This window comes from Triticum aestivum, chromosome 7B (genome assembly GCF_018294505.1).
Source record: "Triticum aestivum cultivar Chinese Spring chromosome 7B, IWGSC CS RefSeq v2.1, whole genome shotgun sequence".
Taxonomy (NCBI): Eukaryota; Viridiplantae; Streptophyta; class Magnoliopsida; order Poales; family Poaceae; genus Triticum; species Triticum aestivum.
Window position 1 is genome coordinate 491452076 of NC_057813.1, and position 20004 is coordinate 491472079.

A 20004-nucleotide genomic window follows, 5' to 3' on the forward strand; every position below is an offset into this window, starting at 1 on the left:
GTTCTTGACATAGAGACATCAGGGAGCAGCGTCGAACACGGACTCTATCTTTGGCGGCCGCTAGCCATGCCGAGGGATCCGAAGATGTGATATATGAACTCGAGCATGATTTGATTCATATCCGTTACGGGGTGGTAAAATTGTAGATTTTTTTCATTTGCTCATGTATTCAAGACAGAACATATCACATTACCACTGCTTTTGACTTGTAAATAATTTTGGTCACATAATACAGCAGGGGTAAAACGGTTTTTTTCATGTTAGACTTAACATTGTGAAGTGCCAAAACTGAAGGAAGTGTCATGAAGGGAACAAAATGAAAATTGAGTGTCAAAAAGGGGAAATATATTTTTGAGGGCCAAAAAGGGAAGCAAATTTTAAGAAAGGGCCAAATAAGGAATTCTCTCAAAATTTTGCTCTAGTACTTCACTTATATCTTTTTAGAGCACGGTGGTGGTTTTATTTTGTAGAAATTATTGATCTCTCATGCTTCACTTATATTATTTTGAGAGTCTTTTAGAACAGCATGGTAATTTGCTTTGGTTATAAAACTAGTCCTAATATGATGGGCATCCAAGTTGGGTATAATAAAAACTATCATATAGAGTGCATTAAACACTATGATCAATTTGATGCTTGATAACTGTTTTGAGATATAAAGGTGGTAATGTTAGAGTCATGCTAGTTGAGTAATTGTGAAATTGAGAAATACTTTTGTTAAAGTTGGCAAGTCCCGTAGCATGCACGCATGGTAAAAGTTGTGTGACAAATTTGAAGCATGGGGTGTTCTTTGATTACCTTCCTTATGAGTGGAGGTTGGGATCGCGCGATGGTTAACTCCTACCAACCCTTCCCCTAGGAGAATGCATAGTAGTACTTTGCTTCGAGGGCTAATAAATTTTTGCAATAAATATATGAGTTCTTTATGACTATTGTGAGTCCATGGATTATACGCACTCTTACCTTTCCGCATTTTTGCTAGCCTCTACGGTACCGTGCATTGCCCTTTCTCACCTTGAGAGTTGGTGCAAACTTCGCCGGTGCATCCAAACCCCGTGATATGATACGCTCTATCACACATAAACCTCCTTATATCTTCCTCAAAACAGCCACCATACCTACCTATTATGGCATTTCCATAGCCATTCCGAGATATATTGCCATGCAACTTTCCACCGTTCCGTTTATTATGACACGCTCCATCATTGTCATATTGCTTTTGCATGATCATGTAGTTGACATCGTATTTGTGGCAAAGCCACCTTTATAATTCTTTCATACATGTCTCTCTTGATTCATTGCATATCCCGGTACACCGCCGGAGGCATTCACATAGAGTCATATTTTGCCCTGAGTATTGAGTTGTAATTCTTGAGTTGTAAATAAATAGAAGTGGGATGATTTCCATTATTAGAGCATTGTCCTATGTGAGGAAAGGATGATGGAAACTATGATTCCCCCACAAGTCGGGATGAGACTCCGGACTTCATGAAAAATAAAAGAGGCCAAAGAAGCCCAAATAAAAAAAGAGGCCAAAGAAGCCCACCAAAATAAAAAAAATAAAAAAAGTGAGAGAAGGGACAATGTTACTATCCTTTTACCACACTTGTGCTTCAAAGTAGCACCATGATCTTCATGATAAGAGAGTCTCATATGTTGTCACTTTCATATACTAGTGGGAATTTTTCATTATAGAACTTGGCTTGTATATTCCAATGACGGGCTTCCTCAAAATGCCCTAGGTCTTCGTGAGCAAGCAAGTTGGATGCACACCCACTTAGTTTCTTTTTGTTGAGCTTTCATGCATTTATAGCTCTAGTGCATCTAGTGCATGGCAATCCCTACTCCTTGCATTGACATCAATTGATGGGCATCTCCATAGCCCGTTGATTAGCCGCGTCAATGTGAGACTTTCTCCCTTTTTGTCTTCTCTCATAACCCCTATCATCATACTCTACTCCACCCATAGTGCTATATCCATGGCTTATGCTCATGTATTGCATGAGGGTTAAAAAAACTGAAGCGCGTTAAAAAGTCTGAACCAATTGCTTGGCCGAAACCGGGGTTGTGCATGATGGGAGTATTTTGTGTGACGAAAATGAAGCATGGCCAAACTATATGATTTTGTAGGGATAAGCTTTCTTTGGCTACGTTATTTTGATAGGACATGATTACATTGTTAGTATGCTTCAAGTATTATTATTTTTATGTCAATATTAAATTTTTATCTTGAATCTTTTGGATCTGAATAATCATGCCACAATAAAGAAAAATACATTGAGAAATATGCTAGGTAGCATTCCACATCAAAAATTCTGTTTTTATCATGTACCTACTCGAGGACGAGCAGGAATTAAGCTTGGGGATGCTTGATATGTCTCCAATGTATCTATAATTTTTGATTGTTCCATGCTATTATATTACTTGTTTTGGATGTTTAATGGGCTTTACTGTACACTTTTATATTATTTTTGGGACTAACCTATTAACCGGAGGCCCAGTCCAAATTGCTGTTTTTTGCCTATTTCAGTGTTTCGCAGAAAAGGAATATCAAACGGAGTCCAAACGGAATGAAACCTTCGGGAGAGTTATTTTTGGAACAAACGCAATCCAGGAGACTTGGAGTGGACGTCAAGAAGCAGACGAGGAAGCCGCGAGGCAGGAGGGCGCGCCCTAGGGGGTGGGCATGCTCCCCACCCTCGTGGGCCCCTCGTGGCTCCTCTGACCGACCTCCTTCGCCTATATATACTCACGTACCCTGAAAACATCCAGGAGCACCACGAAACCCTATTTCCACCACCGCAACCTTCTGTACCCGTGAGATCCCATCTTGGGGCCTTTTTTGGTGCTCCGTCGAAGGGGGAATCGATCACGGAGGGCTTCTACATCAACACCATGGCCTCTCCGATGAAGTGTGAGTAGTTTACCACAGACCTTCGGGTCCATAGTTATTAGCTAGATGGCTTCTTGTCTCTCTTTGAATCTCAATACAAAGTTCTCCTCGATCTTCTTGGAGATCTATTCGATGTAATTCTTTTTGCAGTGTGTTTGTCGAGATCCGATGAATTGTGGGTTTATGATCAAGATTATCTATGAACAATATTTGAATCTCCTTTGAATTCTTTTATGTATGATTTGTTATCTTTGCAAGTCTCTTCGAATTATCAGTTTGGTTTGGCCTACTAGATTGATCTTTCTTGCAATGGGAGAAGTGCTCAGCTTTGGGTTCAATCTTGTGGTGTCCTTTCCCAGTGACAGCAGGGGCAACAAGGCACGTATTGTATTGTTGCCATCGAGGATAAAAATATCGGGTTTATATCATATTGCTTGAGTTTATCCTTCTACATCATGTCATCTTGCCTAATGCATTACTCTGTTCTTATGAACTTAATACTCTAGATGCATGCTGGATAGCGGTCAATGTGTGGAGTAATAGTAGTAGATGCAGAATAGTTTCGATCTACTTGTCACGGACGTGATGCCTATATACATGATCATGCCTAGATATTCTCATAATTATGCACTTTTCTATCAATTGCTCGATAGTAATTTGTTCACCCACCATAATACTTATGCTATCTTGAGAGAAGCTACTATTGAAACCTATGGCCACTAGGTCTATTTTCCATCATATAAGTTTCCGGTCTAATTTATTTTGCAATTTTTACTTTCCAATCTATATCATAAAAATACCAAAAATATTTATTTATCTTATTATCTCTATTAGATCTCACTTTTGCAAGTGCACGTGAAGGGATTGACAACCCCTTTATCGCGTTGGTTGCAAGGTTCTTATTTGTTTGTGTAGGTACGAGGGACTCGCGTATAGCCTCCTACTAGATTGATACCTTGGTTCTCAAAACTGAGGGAAATACTTACGCTACTCTGCTGCATCACCCTTTCCTCTTCAAGGGAAAAACCAACGCATGCTCAAGAGGTAGCACCTTCCTCGCCGCCACCCTTGCTGATTCTCCGGACCACCGGAGTGCTCCATCTTAGGTGGACCCGTCTCGGACTCCGGTCCACGAGCCTCAGGTCGACGAGCCTCTGGTCGCCGAGCCTCGGGTCCTAGAGTCTTCCTCCCAGGAGACTCGGGTCCCGGAGTCTTCGTCCCACGTGACTCCGAAGACTAGCGGCCATGCTGATGGTGTCGAGGAGACCTTTTCTAAGGATAGCTAAAGTGAGGGCGAGCTGGTTGAGGAGGGCAAGAAGGTCTACCAGCGTGGTGGTACTAAGCTACCGTCTGTGCCAGCAACCCACGACCAGAGGTGGTTGATTCAGTCTAACGGGGAGAAGTAAGTGCATTTACTCTGTTTTAACCTTTTGCCTTCATGTTTGTTCAAATTAATATCTAATGTGTTGGCCTTGTCATACTGCAGGGGTTGGATACACGCAGATGGTGTCCGTAGGCCCAACCAGCTCCTTGGTACTCTTTGCCGGCACCACTTCCCGGGGTAGGTCACGTTGCCCGGTGAGGGTGAGCTTCCACAGCTAGCACTGACCTGGGAGCTGTACGAGGCTGCCCCGGCCCCGCCAGGGGAGATGGTCGATGGTGTCGTGTGCGAGACGGTGGCCGACATTGTGAGACGATGGTTTTGGGTAATTTCTCCTTTACAGAATTAAAAATCATTAGTACCTAGTGATTGTACTAATAATCAATGTTATCTTGTTCGATTGCAAACCTTCTACAGGTGTCTTGAGGAACACGAGGCGGACGCGGCTATGGTTCTCGAAGCCGAGTGCAAGCGCCTACTTCAGAACTTACGGCACGAGGCTCGGGTGTAGGCTGTCCGAGACTACTACGCCTCGACTAACATCAGGAGGCAGAAGAAGAAGTGTCACGTCAAGTATTTGAGTAAGGACAAGTACATGAAGGTAATTACCTATTCTTAAGGCCTTGTACTAGTTTCCTTGATTTGATTCGTAGGCGTAGAGCTGAAATTTTTCTCTTTGTCTAACTTAGGTGCCCCCGAGATGGTGTGCGGATAAGATGGACTATTGGGAGAGGTTGGTGGATGAGTGGTGCTCTCCCCAATGGCTAGCCGTCCACAACAAGGTCAGGGACAAGCGTGCCCAGATGCAAGGTGTGCCGCACCATCAAGGGAGCTCCAACCTGTTTGAGTACGGGGATCACTGGGTATGTGGTTCGAGCCCTTAACGATTCATGCAATTTCATTCTTCATGCTAGCTTCAGCCCTTTAATTACTAATTTACCCCGTTCCTCTCTTTCAGGTGCGACACAACAAGAAGGAGGTGTCACCGCTATACGACCTCTATGCCATGGCCCATAGTGCCCCGTTCAAGAAGGCCAAGGCATTCTCGGAGGATGGCCTTGATCATCCAGAGAGCTTCACCAACATCTCCTCCCACGACAAGGTTGTGAGGTATAGAGACTGAGGGAAGAAGATGAAAGGTGAGGACTTCAACCCGAGCCAGAGTCCTTTTGATCCTAAGCTCGTGATGCTGGTGATGGGAGGAGAATGGCTCTGTAGCCATTGGGGATGGATTGATACGTTGTCCTAGAAGTCTACTGGAGATCAAGAAGTGTCAGGCGAGGTCTCTTCCCAAGATGAGGCCTCGACCACGGCCAATGGAGCTCGCCGTCGAGGCTAGGGCACAAGAGCTTTTGGTGGAGGCAACCAGGAAAGCGGCGCAGAGGGAGAGGGAGATGGAGGAGAGGACGGCTAATATGTTGGAGGCGAAGAGGAACCAGAATGACGCGGGTCACCGGGCCCTATACGAGCTCCTCGTGATAAGTTTCTCCCGCATACTAGCCAAATCATGCACGTAATGTTCGTTTCATTACTAACTAATATGACTGACTCGTGAAAACAAAATGTGCAGTCCGTGTGCGAGAAAACCGACCAAACCCCTCTGCCGATGCCCCGGATTGGTATAGTGGACACGATGAGTTTCATTTAAATGGTCATTAGTTACTAGTATTCACATTTCAGTTGCATCATGCTAACTAAACATTGCAAATGATCTTTGGTGTAGCATGCCTCCCAAAAAGGATCGACCAATCCTTCTCCGTCTCGCGGTGGCGCAACCCCGACCGGTCCTTCACCTCCCTGATTACGGTAAGTTTTCCCAAGTGTTTTGCTTAACAAATTTTTTGTTAGCTAGAAAATGGCATAACAACCTAGAATAGCTCAATAATGATCTATAGCTAGCTTAGCTAGTTCATTTATGACATAATTAGCTCACTTAGGTAAAAATGGCATAACGACCTAGGATAGCTCAATAATGATCTATAATTAGCTTAGCTACTTCATTTATGACATAATTAGAGCACTTAGGTAAAAAATGGCATAATAACTTTGGTTTAGCTCCAAAATGACCTATACTTAGCTTATTTTCCTCAAAAATGACATAATAACCTTACTTAGTTCCGAACTGACATACTGTACCTAGGATAGCTATAAAATGACCTATACTTAGCCTTTTTTCCTCCTAAATGACTTAATATGCTTAGTTAGCTGAAAAATGACATTACTACCTACGATAGCTAAATGATGATCTATACTTAGCTTACCTAGTTCATTTATGACATAATTAGCTAACTTAGGTAAAAAAGGCATAATAACCATGGTTTAGCTCCAAACTATCATATAATTAGTTTATTTTCCTCCAAAATGACAAAATAACCTTACCTAGCTCCAAAATGACCGATTTTAACTAGGATAGCTCTAAAATGACCTACACTTACCATTTTGTCCTACAAAATGAATAAATATGCTTAGTTAGCTCAAAAATGGCATAACTACCTAGGTTAGCTCCAAAATGACCTATTTATCTAGCTTAGCTCTAAAATGACCTACACACTTAGCATTTTACCTACCTTAGCTAAAAAATGGCATTTTTACCTACCTTACTTAAAAGAAGAAGAAGAAGGCTTCTTCTTCTTCTTCTTCTTCTTATTCTTCTTCTTCTTCTTCTTCTTCTTCTTCTTCTTCTTCTTCTTCTTCTTCTTCTTCTTCTTTTGCTTCTAGCTAGTCTTCTTCTTCTTCTAACTTTCATCTTTCCAAATTTCCAGATTTGCTTGAGATGAGGAAGCTTGCATTGATGGAAACTTGTTGCAAACTTTTACTTGTGCTTGTGCTTCCTTTTTGTTTATGGAAACTTGTTGCAAACTTGTTGGATATGTATGTATGGAAATGTTGTTTGAAACCATTGTATGTTGTTGGAAACTTATATATGTTCGTGTTGTTGGAAACTTGTATATGTTGTTGGAAACTTATTTTTGGTATGATTATTGAAATTATTCTGAAATGTGTATATATATATATATGTGTGTGTGTGTGTGTGTGTGTGTGTGTGTGTGTGTGTGTGAAATTCTGTCAAATTGAATTAATTTAGGAAAAATAGGAAAACAGGGGCTATATAGCCACTTTGCCGTCTGCTGGCTGATGGCAAAGACCTTTGCCATCCGCTAGCAGACGGCAAAGCTGCCACGTGGCAGCTACTATACAACCTGGGTTGTAGTGGCCTGGCATATTTGGAAGATTTGCCGCCAGCCAATAGATGGCAAAGGCCTTTGCATCTTTGCCGTCAACTGACGGCAAAGCACGCCGTTAACCACTTAACGGACTTGAACTGCCACATGTGTCGTCTGTCAGCAGATGGCAAAACCCTTTGCATCTTTGCCATCCGCCAGCAGACGACGAAGAGGCCTTTGCCATAGCCTATTCAGCCGGACCTGTTGTTGTCTGCTGGCTGACGGCAAAGGTCTTTGCCGTCATCCTGGCATGCTTTTGCCGTCAGCCATGGCTGACTGCAAAATGCCTAATTCCTGTAGTGTGTATTTCCTTAAGACAACAAAAGCATCCTACTTTTCACTCTATAAGTTAGTTTATGAGTTGATCCAGTGCCAAACACAATTCAGTTGAACATGTTTGTTACAACATTTTTACGACATGAGCATGAATTTTTAAGAATTAATTGCCGGGGTAGATCAAAATATTATAGTATGTCTTAAAAAAATGTTTCTTGAAATTCAGAATAATTCTTTGAATTATCATTTTTTTGACAACCAAGATATTTTTTCAAAAATGTGAACATTGCTTCAGTTTGTGAATAAATTTGAAAAAGGGTACATTTTCTTGCATTTGTAAATAAATTTTAAAAATCATGAGATGAGATGTGAACAAAATGTGGACATAACCATTGGAGAATATGATTTTTTTTCTCCCGTTGCAACACACGGACCCTTTTGCTAGTCTTTTCCTAATAATAAAGAATGGATTGATTCTGTCGGGTTCACCGTCGTAATACGCTTCTTCCCGTGAATTTACGCTTTCAGTTTTTTCACCTATATTATTTTCTACATCCGAGGTGGTACTATTCATGTGATCTATGATCATGTGGCCCGTTCTGTCTGGAGGGATGCCAACCATGAGTTAAAAACTATCAGGAGGCGTTTTGGTACGATTACTAATCCGGTTTTTCGTTGTTCCTGTTATTAATCAGGAGGAAGTGTTTTGGTACATAGAAGATCTCCACACGAACAAGAAAAAGCCATGGATTGATTCTGTTGGGTTCACCATCGCCCGTGAATTTACGCTTTCAGTTTTTTCACCTATATTATTTTCTACATCCGAGGTGGTACTATTCATGTGATCTATGATCATGTGGCCCGTTCCGTCTGGAGGGATGCCAACCATGAGTTAAAAACTATCAGGAGGCGTTTTGGTATGATTACTAATCCGGTTCTCCGTTGTTCCTGTTATTAATCAAGGAGGAAGCGGTAGAAGATCTCCACAGGAACAAGAAAAAGCAGTTGGTCAAGGACACGAGACGGGACCGAGTTGACGTCCATCGAGATCAACCTACCATGCCTACATATAGAAACAAGAGGGGGAGGCAGCGTCCAGAGGTCGGGGACGAGGAAGCGCCCAGCTCGTCGACCAGATGGAGGAAATATTTGGGAGGGCCTGTTGCCGTGCATGAGGAAGAAGATAGGAGGTGGGTCTTGGGCACAGAATCGCCGCAGACATGCGGGGGTCCGGTACTTTGGCGGCGGCGCTCGGAGGGCCTCAGGTGAAGACACGGTGCAGGGGGCAGAGCGGTGGTGCACAGACGACAGCGCCACTTTTGGAGTCGATGTTCGTTCCACACAATTGTGAAGTTGCAAGAGCGGTGGTGCACTAATGTTGTGCTTGAAGACCTCATTGGTGGCTATTTCTTTGGAGTCGTCGACGAGATTATGGATTTTTGTAAAGGAGCTATAGCATCGTTGACCGCCTAAGACTTGGTCTGGACCGACAACTGGACGTCGGCTCTTCTGAGGAGTGGTTTCTGATCTAGCGGGCCTTCTCTTTGGGGAAGGAGATCCCAAACCGGCGGAGTGCAGGGCATGGCCCTAGCCGATGGCCCATGACAACATGGTGCTCACAAGTAGTTTCGTGCAAGGTCCTTCTGCTGCTCATGCATGACTTCAACGTCCGTGGATTTTGGGCTGCACAATTTAACATCAAAAGTCTGATTCCTGTTCGTTCCACACAACTAGCAATCCTCCTCTCCTTAGCTACACAACAACAAAAATCTCCAAACTCCAGTCACTAACTTCGATCTAAGTGGCGGTGAGTTTGTTCTGGATGTAAATCACGCCTCCCAGATCCTACCCTGATTGATTCACACATGTGCTGCTGTTGGTCAGCACTGCATGATGGATTGTAATGCAGGACTACTGGTCATGTAGTATGCATGTAGCCGCGGACTCGCGGTCGCCGTTGTAGCAGTGGTAGATGAGACCTACTAGCTTTGGCACATAATCGATGACACTATCGACGATAGTGATGAGCAAATCAGGATAATTATAGTTCTATATCTGCATGTTGAGGTATGTTCACCATGGGCAACCCGAGCACCACGCTCACGGTTCCACCATCACAAACTTCGTGGCTTGCCTCCTTATATTCACCGTGTTCTGAGTTAGAGGCAATTGTGCGACCCAATAACCGACTTTGAATGTTGTCAAGCACCATCATATTCTTGGTACGCAGATCAGCATCGCTGAGGGCTTAGCCAAGTTGATTTTTTTAGCAATTTAATAACAAAGGGTTAGATATTGTTATGGGATAAATTTTGATGGATAAGATTTTGGCAGGGTACAAAACAGTGTAGGTGAGATGGGATGACACAGAGAATGATATGCAAAATGTGTACAAAGAGAATGGTATGCAAAATGTGTAGACAGAATTTCATACATTTACATTGACCGTGATGCTTTTGATTGATTATATATTATGCCTAACACGTTTGTTCACTCGTTATTTACTCTCTGTTCATCAAAATTTATTTATTTCGTACTACACTGTAGCATGTTCAAGGGATGGATGCAAGCAGAGATGGCCATGATGCTAGCTAACAACACTCGCTAACTTTAGGAGTTTTACATACCTTTTCTCTAACTAAAAAAAGGAGTTCCTTACCAACTACTGAGCCTACCAGCTATAGATCAATGGCTCTAAAGTCAGTACTGAACTTACTTTATTGTATATACCACCATAATTGTCCATCCAAGATACTAAAATTTATTGATGATGCTTTGATTCAGGATATGCATACAAGATATTTGCAGTAAAGCTCAAGGCAGACAATAGATTACATGGCTAAGCAGCCCACCTGTTTTATGTAATTGTTTGTTGTGTTATTTAAACTAAATTGGTTTATGTATTCTGCTGGAGCAGCCACATATCATACTAATTTCAGAAGAACAATTTCTAATTTAACGGTTAATGTATTGTTGGTCTAAAATGAAAATCCCAAACAAAAACAAAGTCATAATGTGTATTTATGCGACGAATAATGGAAGTTTCAAATGCTAAACTTAAACTAAGATTTTTGAAATAAACTGTTGTCTCTAAAGCTTATCTCATGTAAGCCATCAACTAAATGTATTATATTAGCATGAATAATTGTTAAGTGCAACCAGTGGTCAGTTTTATTTGATTTTGAATAAACAAGGTGGGCTATGCATTATATGATCTTAGTAGCTTGATTTGAACCCCGTTGCAATGCACGGGCCCTTTTGCTAGTATATGCACACACACACACACACACACACACACACATATATATATATATATATCCGGTCTATTCTGCTAATATTAGTAGAATAACTATTCTAATAACATTTCCGCACTGCACTTTCTGTAGCAAGGGCACTGCAATATACACTAGTGAACTTCGTGTCGTAAAAAACTGCATGCAGTGTTTTTTTATACTGTTTTTGCTCTAATTTTTAACCGTTTATCGGAACAAGGCGTATAATATACCGTTGGAAAGCTATGGATTAGGCGTAACTTCGCCATGTTGAACACTTTTCGAGATTCCTCACGGTTTAAGAGCAGTTTCAAAAATGGTGCGGCGAACGACGAGTGGTAGCGAGCGTATTTTCGCGATTTTTTCTAAACCGCTCATCGGAATAAAGCAAATGATACGCCGTTGGAAATATATCGTCGAGGCGCATCTTTTTCATATCTATTATGTTTTCTAATTCGTTGCAGTTTAAGAGCAGTTTCAAATTTACTAAATCACGGAATTGTGTTTTTTTAAATTTTTTTCAATTTTCGGGACTGTTTTAGCTCTAGTTTTTGAACCGTTTGCCGAAACGAGGAGTATGATACGCCGTTGGAAAGCTATGGAAAAGGCGCAACTTTCGTATGTTGAAATGTTTTTGAGATTCCTTACGGTTTATAGTTAATTTTGAAAATCGCGCGACGGACGATGAATGACAGTGGCCATTTTTCGTGAAATTTTTACAAATCGCTGGTCGGAATGATTCAAACGATACGCCATTGGAAAGATATCGACGAGGCGCAACTTCTTCATGTAGAACGCTCTCTCTAATTCTTTACGGTTTAAGAGAAATTTTGAATTCACCGAAATACGGACACTCTGTTTTTCGCGACACCCAAATCAACGTGCGTACTTCATCCGACTGAAAACTGCACTACATCGGACGAAAAAATGCACTGCATCAAACGGGTAAGAGAACTGCATGATTTCTTTTATTCAAACGTAATTTTTTCAAGGACGAGAAAGTAAAATGCACTTCACACCGAATGTAAATGAACCACAACACTATCAAGAAGTGAACCGCGTTACTTTTCTTTGCTTCCGTAACAAATTTTTTGCACTTACAGGATTGTACTTCAGAGTGAAAACCGCACTGCAACAGACGGGCAAATAAACTTCATGTTTTTGTTGTGAGACGTAAGATTTTCCAGATGAGTTTTTGTTGTTTCTTTTTCAATTTTTTTCACGAACGATAATGGACCGCAAAGATGAGGGCAAGTGAACCACATCAAGGAAAAAGTGAACCCCAACACGAGTCGAAGTGAGCTGCATGGTTTTTTGTCTTCTTCAATATTTTAATTTTTTTTCAAAGAAGTTTTGGACTGCAAAGGAGGAGACAAGTTAACTGCATCATTTTTCTTCATTTTTTTGTACATGGCAAAATGAAGTGAGCTGGATAAAAATACCATTTTTCTGTATGCAGCGACAGAGCGAGCCGCATTTAACTTGTGTTTCTTTTTTCCTTGTAGTGAACCACATTTTAACTTACAACATACTAACTTAGTATAGTCTTTTGTTTGCTATCTAAAAAAACTTAGGATAGTCAACAGTGAGTTACTATACACTTTACTTTTTCTATAAAAAAGGAGACAATCACGCCCCCTGGATTTTCTGGGCTGCACGCCCACGTACACAGAACTTCTTCGAGGCTCTTTAACGCCAGTGGCGAGGTGGACCGCATCGAACGGCAACCTGGGCCGCATTTTGTTGCGAGGTGGACCGCAACACAATGCGCATCCAAACTGCGCGGTGTCGGCGAGGCAAAAATCTCACTGGGGTTGCTCGCCTGGAGAGAACCTTGCTGCAAAAAAAGGAGTCGTAGGTCGTGCAGCACCGAGCCGCATCAATGAAATCGCACGATGGGAGCTGAACAATCCAAAATCTGGATAATCAAATAAAAAAACTAGTATCTAACACCCAACCGCACCGCACCCAGGACACATGGGAACTGCAAAAGACAAACCAAAAAAGAGTCCGGGACTGCAACTAAACGTCGGCGACGCCGCACCGTGCCGAGGAACTAGGCAAACTGGGATTCGTGGAGCAGGAGACTCGTCGGAGGGGCAGGTTGGGGAAGCCGCACAGCTCAGAGGGATCCTCCACCACTGTTCATCGTATTGGGGGATGCTGGTGATGAAGCGTGTCCAGGGAGCACCAATTCTGCATTAGAGCACGAGCCGAGCTGCACGAAGAGAAAGGGCCACGACCATGGAGCCTAACCTCAATGGGAGGGAGGCCTGCTGTCATCGGACCATAGTCCATGGAGGAGCCGCAATGCATCTTGGCGCGAGGGGTTGCGGGTGGGGGGAGGCTGCCGTCATGGATGGGGAGGTGCGCTCGTCGGGAGGAAGCAGGAGCTTAGTGGTGGGGTGTGTGGACTGCGCGCGGATCTGACGCTGGGTAGGCGCGGGAGGACGGCGACCGGGGGAGGGGTGGCTCGCCGGCGAGGGGACTGCACGGATCCTAGTCGACGCGGGGGGGGGGGGTGCTGGATCCGGCACCGGCTTGATCCGTGGGCATGGTCCGTCCGGGGCTGCGCCGCTGTGGGCCTCCTCCGGCCTCCATCACTGTCAGCAGTTGCCGCGTCAGTCCGCCAGCCACCAGGCTAGAAGGAGAAGCCATCCAATCCATCCGGTATTGCATCCATCTACAAATTACCAAGGTAATTTTTCTCTGTTTTTTAAACTAACCTGAAGCTTTTTTTTGTTGTAAATTTCCACTGCTAGAAGCCAATGATCTGCGACAGATTGATTGCTACTATATTCTTGAATAAATTGTAATTGTTTGTCCAATTGACCATCAGTACATGCCACATTGCCACTGATTGCTACTTTTTAAATACAATTGTTTGTCCATTTAGTCCATGCCACATTACCACTGTCACTGATTTCTACTTTTTTTGTGTGATGTAGATGAAGAAGAAGTATGTTGGCATATTTGAAATGTGGGACAGATCTTCAAATTAAGGCAAGGAAAACAACTTTTACATCCATATTTATTATTCTGTTATATTGCTTTAGCCAAAAAAAATACTACTATTATTGATGTACATGGTCATCGAGTCATTGATATTGCCACAATGATTTTTTGTGGCATCGGTGTATGGTCATCGGGTCATGCTTATTATATTGTTGTTAGAGATATTACCACAATGATATTTTGCTATTATTATCGATGGATGGTAATCGAGTCATTGATGTTACCATCTTATTGCACATGTTGTTATATTATATTGGTTAGGAAAAAAAAGTAAGAATACCTAGGAGCAAATTCCTGGCTCCGCGGCTGACCTACCAACTTATGTCTGTCTAAATAATGGCCTACCAACTTATAATGGCCTACCAACTTATAACTAGTCTAAATAAGGCCGTAAACTGATCGGCAGCAGGTCAAAATTCGGCCATAGCAAGCAGTTGGCTCATCTGCATCGGCCTGTTACACTCCATAAAAAATCGCGCATCGGGCCGTATCCAGCAGGCTATATCGGCATTACCCAATGCGACCCTAGCCGGCTCCGCCCAGCCTAGCCCATTGGGGGAGGGGACTATTTGCAATCCACGACAACTCCCGCATGAGGTTTGCAAGCAGGGCTGACCCAGGGACCAAGTGGCCTCCTCAAGTGCGTTTTTTCTGTTTTTTCAATTTTCATTTATTTAAATATTTTACAAAATACATTTATTATGAAAAAATATTGCTTGTTTTTTTATAGGTATTCATCGCACATTATAAAATGTAGATGTACTGTCAAATGAAGTTTGCTCAACATTTAAAAATATGTTTGTACCATTAAAAAAGTATGTGACATTACAAAACTCATCACCTGTTTCAAAAAATGCACTTGAAATTTAAAAATAACGTTATATGATGTAAACTAATATTCGTGAAGTGAAACAAGTATTTTTACCATTCAAAAAAAGTTAAATTTTGAAACAATATTCATGTGTTTGAAACAAAGTATTTGTGAATTTTTAGTTTAAAGTTTCATCCAATTTATAAAAATGTTAATATAGTTGAAAAATAATTTTTGGTATCATACAAAAAAATTTCAATGTCTGTTCAAAAAAATGTTCAGAACAAGTATTTGAAAAAAATGTTATCCATGTACTTAAAAATGTTAAACGTATATAAGAAAATATTTTGGATTTAAACAAAAAATGTACAACATGTACGGGAAAAAGTAGGCATAAAAACATCTATTTGAGGAAAATTTAGTCATGAATTAAAAATAGTAAACATTTATAAAAATGTTTCTCATGTATATAAAGAATGTGAAATGTGTATGAAAATTGGATATATGTTGAACCAAAAAAAGAAAAAAATATTGAGCAAACTGAGTGAAAAACCGAAGGAAAAACGGGAAACCAGAAACCAAAATACCTAAAGAAAAAACAAAGAAAACCCGCGAAATACCGTTCTACAAACAGTGGAAAACTGGGAAAAAAACTCTTGCTCTGATACAGCGTTTGGCTGGCCCGATAGCTTCGCTTGTAGGCGATTCATAACAGTAACCCGTATGGGCGATACATAGCCCGACAGTAACGAATAGCCCACCAGCTTATGTCTAGTATAAATAAGGCCACAACCAGATCGCCTCGGACTGTCAAGGAAAATGACATCAAGAAGAAGACCGGAGGATCATCAAGAAATAAGGGATCGGAGGCTTACCGGGCGCTCTCAGAGCTCAGCGATTTCTGGCCGTTGGATCATTTTGCTTGATGCGATGCTGTCCGTTAGATCGATGCGGTGAAAAATTATGGCCGTCGGATCGAGCCGCGCGCCTATAGCAATGAATAGTTATCGCGCCCTCCCGGTCTCTCTCACTTTGCGGACACGGTCCTGGCTCGCTGCCGTGTGGGGTAACGAAATGATGGGACCGCGTGTCATTTGCTTGGGCTGGGGGTGCGGTCCGTGCGAACCATCGGCGTGCCGCGCGCTGGTAAAAGATCTCATGCCACCGCCAAAATTCCCATGCCCCCCGAGAGCATTTGTGACATTTCACCTAATCCCATGCCAAGTGACTTCTTACCATTGGTTGCTCCCTCCCCAACCAGCGAGACAGCTAGGGCCGGGTCTCTCCCTCGCATCTCTCTCACGTTGAAGCCGCCACCCCATCCCCTTCTCTCGCGTCGAAGCCGCCGCCCCCTCCCCTTCCCCTCGCGCCGCCGCCCCCTCCCCCTCCCCCTTCCCCTCGCCGCCGCCCTCGGAGAAGCACCGCGGCCGCTGCTGCTCCGCGTCGCCGCTGCTGCTTCGCGTCGCCGCTCCTCACCCACCCACCGCGGTCGCCGTCAAGGACATGTCGCTCGCGCCGCCAACCCTATCGATCTCGCGCGTCACGCCTCGGGAGGAGAGGAAGCCCACGCTACAATACCCGGCGGAGCACTCCCTCGCGCCGTCGACGGGAGGAGGCCAGGCGGAGTGCGCCGTCGTCGCCGCAGCCTGGAGTGCGCCGTCGTCGCCGCAACTCATTCGCGCCTCCCCCACGTCTCCGACGAGCTCCAGCGATGTCCCGGTGGCGGCCGAGGGGCGGGACGCAGCGGATGGACGCGGCACTCGACCACTTCAACTTGATGGCCTACCGCAAGGCCGACGTCCGCAACCTCTGTCAACAAGCTGCTCAAGGTTCGTTCCGTCTGATTTTTCATCGACCGATTCGGGAGCTCATGGTTGATTCGGCCTCGTGCGTGTGCTCAGGATGTGTACGGGAGGGATGGGTGGCCGTTCCTGGAGGACAGCTGGTACTCCGTCGTGCAGGAGGCGCTCTTTGAGATGCAGGAGGAGCTCGCTGGCCTCGATTCGTCCGGCGCAATCCGGTGCGTCAAGTATGTTTTCCCCTTTGAATATCTCTGTTCCTTTGAGTATCTCTGTTCCTTGCTTCAGATGCGTTGTGCGTGTTGGCAGGAGGGCGTGCCGTCGGATGCGCCGTTAGCTTCAGGCCATGTATCGACATTGACAAGGTCAGTCAGTAGGAATGGAATCCTTTGCTTTGTTGTTGTACTCGTATCTACCAGTGGGTCGCTAGGTGCTCTGTACTTTGCTATATGATTGCAAATTGATGCCAAGATTCTTTGGTGGATGCTAATCGTTTCACTACGGTGTCATTCGCAAACTGACTATTATTGTAAAATAAGGAAACCACGTTTAGTGATACATTTATCTGTACTGCTATGCTGTCACCTGCAATCACCAAGTTTAGGCGCATCTGGCATTAACACCATTGTTTATCTGATAGGTTTGTTTTTGAAAACTCCTAGGGCAAAGTTAAACAGATTGTTGGATCTACTCTCCGGGATGCATCGAATGATGGCATGACACGGGTGACAAAAGTCTCCATCAGAATTTGCAAATATTTACAAAGAAGATGGACTGGTTGGTGGGCATGTCATAATGCTTGGCGGAGACCCTGCAAGCTGCTATGCTGCCCTGGAAGCACTCCTCTTCCTGCCTCACCACCTGTTCAGGTCGATCATTCTTTTTTTCTGTCATTATTTTTTCTTTGCTTTGGCAGTGTATTTGGGCTATTTCTTTCTCTGGAGCTTGGGCATATTGGTTGTCTTTTGGCTCTTTTTACTAGCAGTCTTTCCTTTTCAGTATATGGGAGAGATTACTAGCTCACATATATAGTTTAGTTATTAAGTTTCTAAATAAGTTCAGCCTCAGAGTACAGATTTTGTATCTATTGCTTATTTAATCCATTGAGATCTATTCTCTCTGCTTCATACAGTATGTTTGCATTCAACTTGAAAATTGCATGCTTACTTCAAAATTGGAATGTGACTTCTGCTGCTGATAGATCCAGTTATGGTTTGGTTGCGTACTACTCAAAATGATTTTATATCGTATCATAAATTTCAGGAACCGTATCATAAGTGGTGCCTTCTTCCGCGAACAGTTGCGGTGCTCGCTGTCGGCGTCAGACTCCCAAGGTTCGATCCGCCGCTCATCCTTCCATTCTCCCTGTCGGTCTGTGTGTGATCGATGTTCTGTTTGTTTGATTCCAAACAGCAAGCGAGGATGACCACGGCGCGGAGGAGGACGAGGACCCGAGCTCGATTCCGACCACGACGTACCGCACAAGGTCCCTGCTTCCTTCCTGACGGCAATGGATCCCTTCCTTGCAGGTAACACTTCCCCTCTCCCTCCCACTGACTTGCTAATCTAATTTAGCCACAGGCTGCTACAAATCACATTGCTTGCTGCATCTTACTTTGTTGCCTTGGATTTTGTTGCCTGGGTTGCTGACGAGATCCATCTGCCCGGCTGGAGCCTGTTATTCTCTTGATGGAAGTCAGCCCAATTGTAGGTACGGACTACAAAATACACAGCCCCATGGCTATGTATATGTACACATCCCATTACTGCCAGTGTTGTTCAAATTTAAACTGTTGTCATAAACTGTTGTCGACGGCTTTGAAGTATTTGGATTGAGGATTATGGAGATAATTTTGGTTGAGAACTATAACTGAATTAAACTAGAAATACGCTACAACACTTCGGGTAGGATTCAACGTATCATATGGAATGGTAGATGTTAATTATTCAAGGTGGATGGTCCACTAAAACTATTGCTTAAATGATTCATTATTGGTAAGTTGCATGCTTTGTTAGTCGATTGGGTATATTTAAGTCACTGGATTTGTTCTATATTTTCTAGCAGTTTTTTTACTTGCAAAAAATAAATGGCAAATAAAATTCCAATTAGCTATCTATGAAGTTTTCTAAAAAAGGCTATGAACTGATTGTGTGGACTTGGTATGGGAGAAGGCCTGTTGATGGTTGTCTACATTTATATATTAGTATCTTATCTATTATATTTTAATTTGTATCCATGGGTTTCTCCAAATATTTGTATGTATTGGGAGTGGAGGTTTCCATGACTATTGAGCATTGATCGGTTAGAACAGCTGATGAAGAATGGAGCCCTTTGGTTGGAATTTCTTATATAACTTGCGGCGTCGTAGGTTCCATAGAATTTGTTAAGGAAAGTGCATCGAATAGAAATGGCTTTTGCTAAGAGAACAGGGTATACTTTTTGTGATGCATGGCGGGTTGTCCTTTTAGCTTCTTAGTCATTGTGTATGGATGGTTTGGTTAATGCCGGTTTTAATCGCTGACATGATCTTGGAGGTTTGGTTCAATTAAAAATATCATGTCATGTTACCAGCATAGATGCTATTTTCTTATAACTACCCCTTTCTTCCTGTCACAGTAGCACCATTCCAGATTGTGCATTAATAATGAAAACCTATCTATGATCTGTTGGTCTGATCCATTTATTCTTTTTTTATTTATGTGATGACTTTTCTGAATACAAGAAGCTGAAGGTGTTACCATTCATGGACATGGAACAGAAGCTGCCCAGATATTGTGACAACAAATGGAGGTTAAATCGGGAAGCGGAAGCCAGGTGATACCTTGATCACTATCTTTACTACTCTCATGCATATTCTACTGTCGAAATCTAGGTGCAGTATTTCCACATTGGAAAACTTTGTATGGTCCATGGACTGAAAGTTTATTTGTTTTGGGGAACTCTCATTGGTAGGATTTTGCACTAGGACGCTTTTTATGGGCATATACAACATTATTTTTTACTGATGTCTGATTATTGTAGCTTCAAACTATTCCCTGTGATGTTTTTCTTGAACTATATTCACTGTGGTGTTTGTACTACTGCATTTATTCCTTAGAACATTTGACGGCCCAGTAATAATAGTGCTAATACAAACTGTTTTACATAAGGTCTCATACATGGCAGAACCTGTTGTTGGGACTGGTTTGTTTCGTGTAGTATGTCAACTGTAGTATATGCAGTTTGTTTGTTCTGAGGAATTCTATATGCCGATGAACTTTTCTTCTGTTCCCATGCCAGGGATAGTCAAACGGTCTTGGCTATATGGTTCGCTTGAATTCTTGCATGATGTG

General features: G+C 42.9%; 1 protein-coding gene across 31 annotated transcripts in view; it reads left to right on the plus strand.

Moving 5' to 3' along the window:
• Positions 1 to 16135: 16135 nt before the first annotated feature.
• The window catches only part of LOC123160288 (uncharacterized), a 7831-nt gene continuing 3962 nt past the window's right edge, over positions 16136 to 20004 (plus strand). For 4 of the 31 annotated variants that reach the window (XR_006480114.1, XR_006480112.1, XR_006480111.1 and 1 more), the window contains exons 1-7: positions 16168 to 16701; positions 16774 to 16901; positions 16981 to 17036; positions 17334 to 17540; positions 17935 to 18005; positions 18085 to 18382; positions 19395 to 19486. Coding sequence is in view for 3 of the 31 variants with exons in the window: in XM_044578093.1 (XP_044434028.1) it covers positions 16376 to 16701; positions 16774 to 16901; positions 16981 to 17036; positions 17334 to 17540; positions 17935 to 18005; positions 18085 to 18097 (801 nt within the window). In the remaining 28 variants the exon portion in view is untranslated. The other 27 variants (XR_006480096.1, XR_006480092.1, XR_006480106.1 and 24 more) reach the window with 19 other exon arrangements.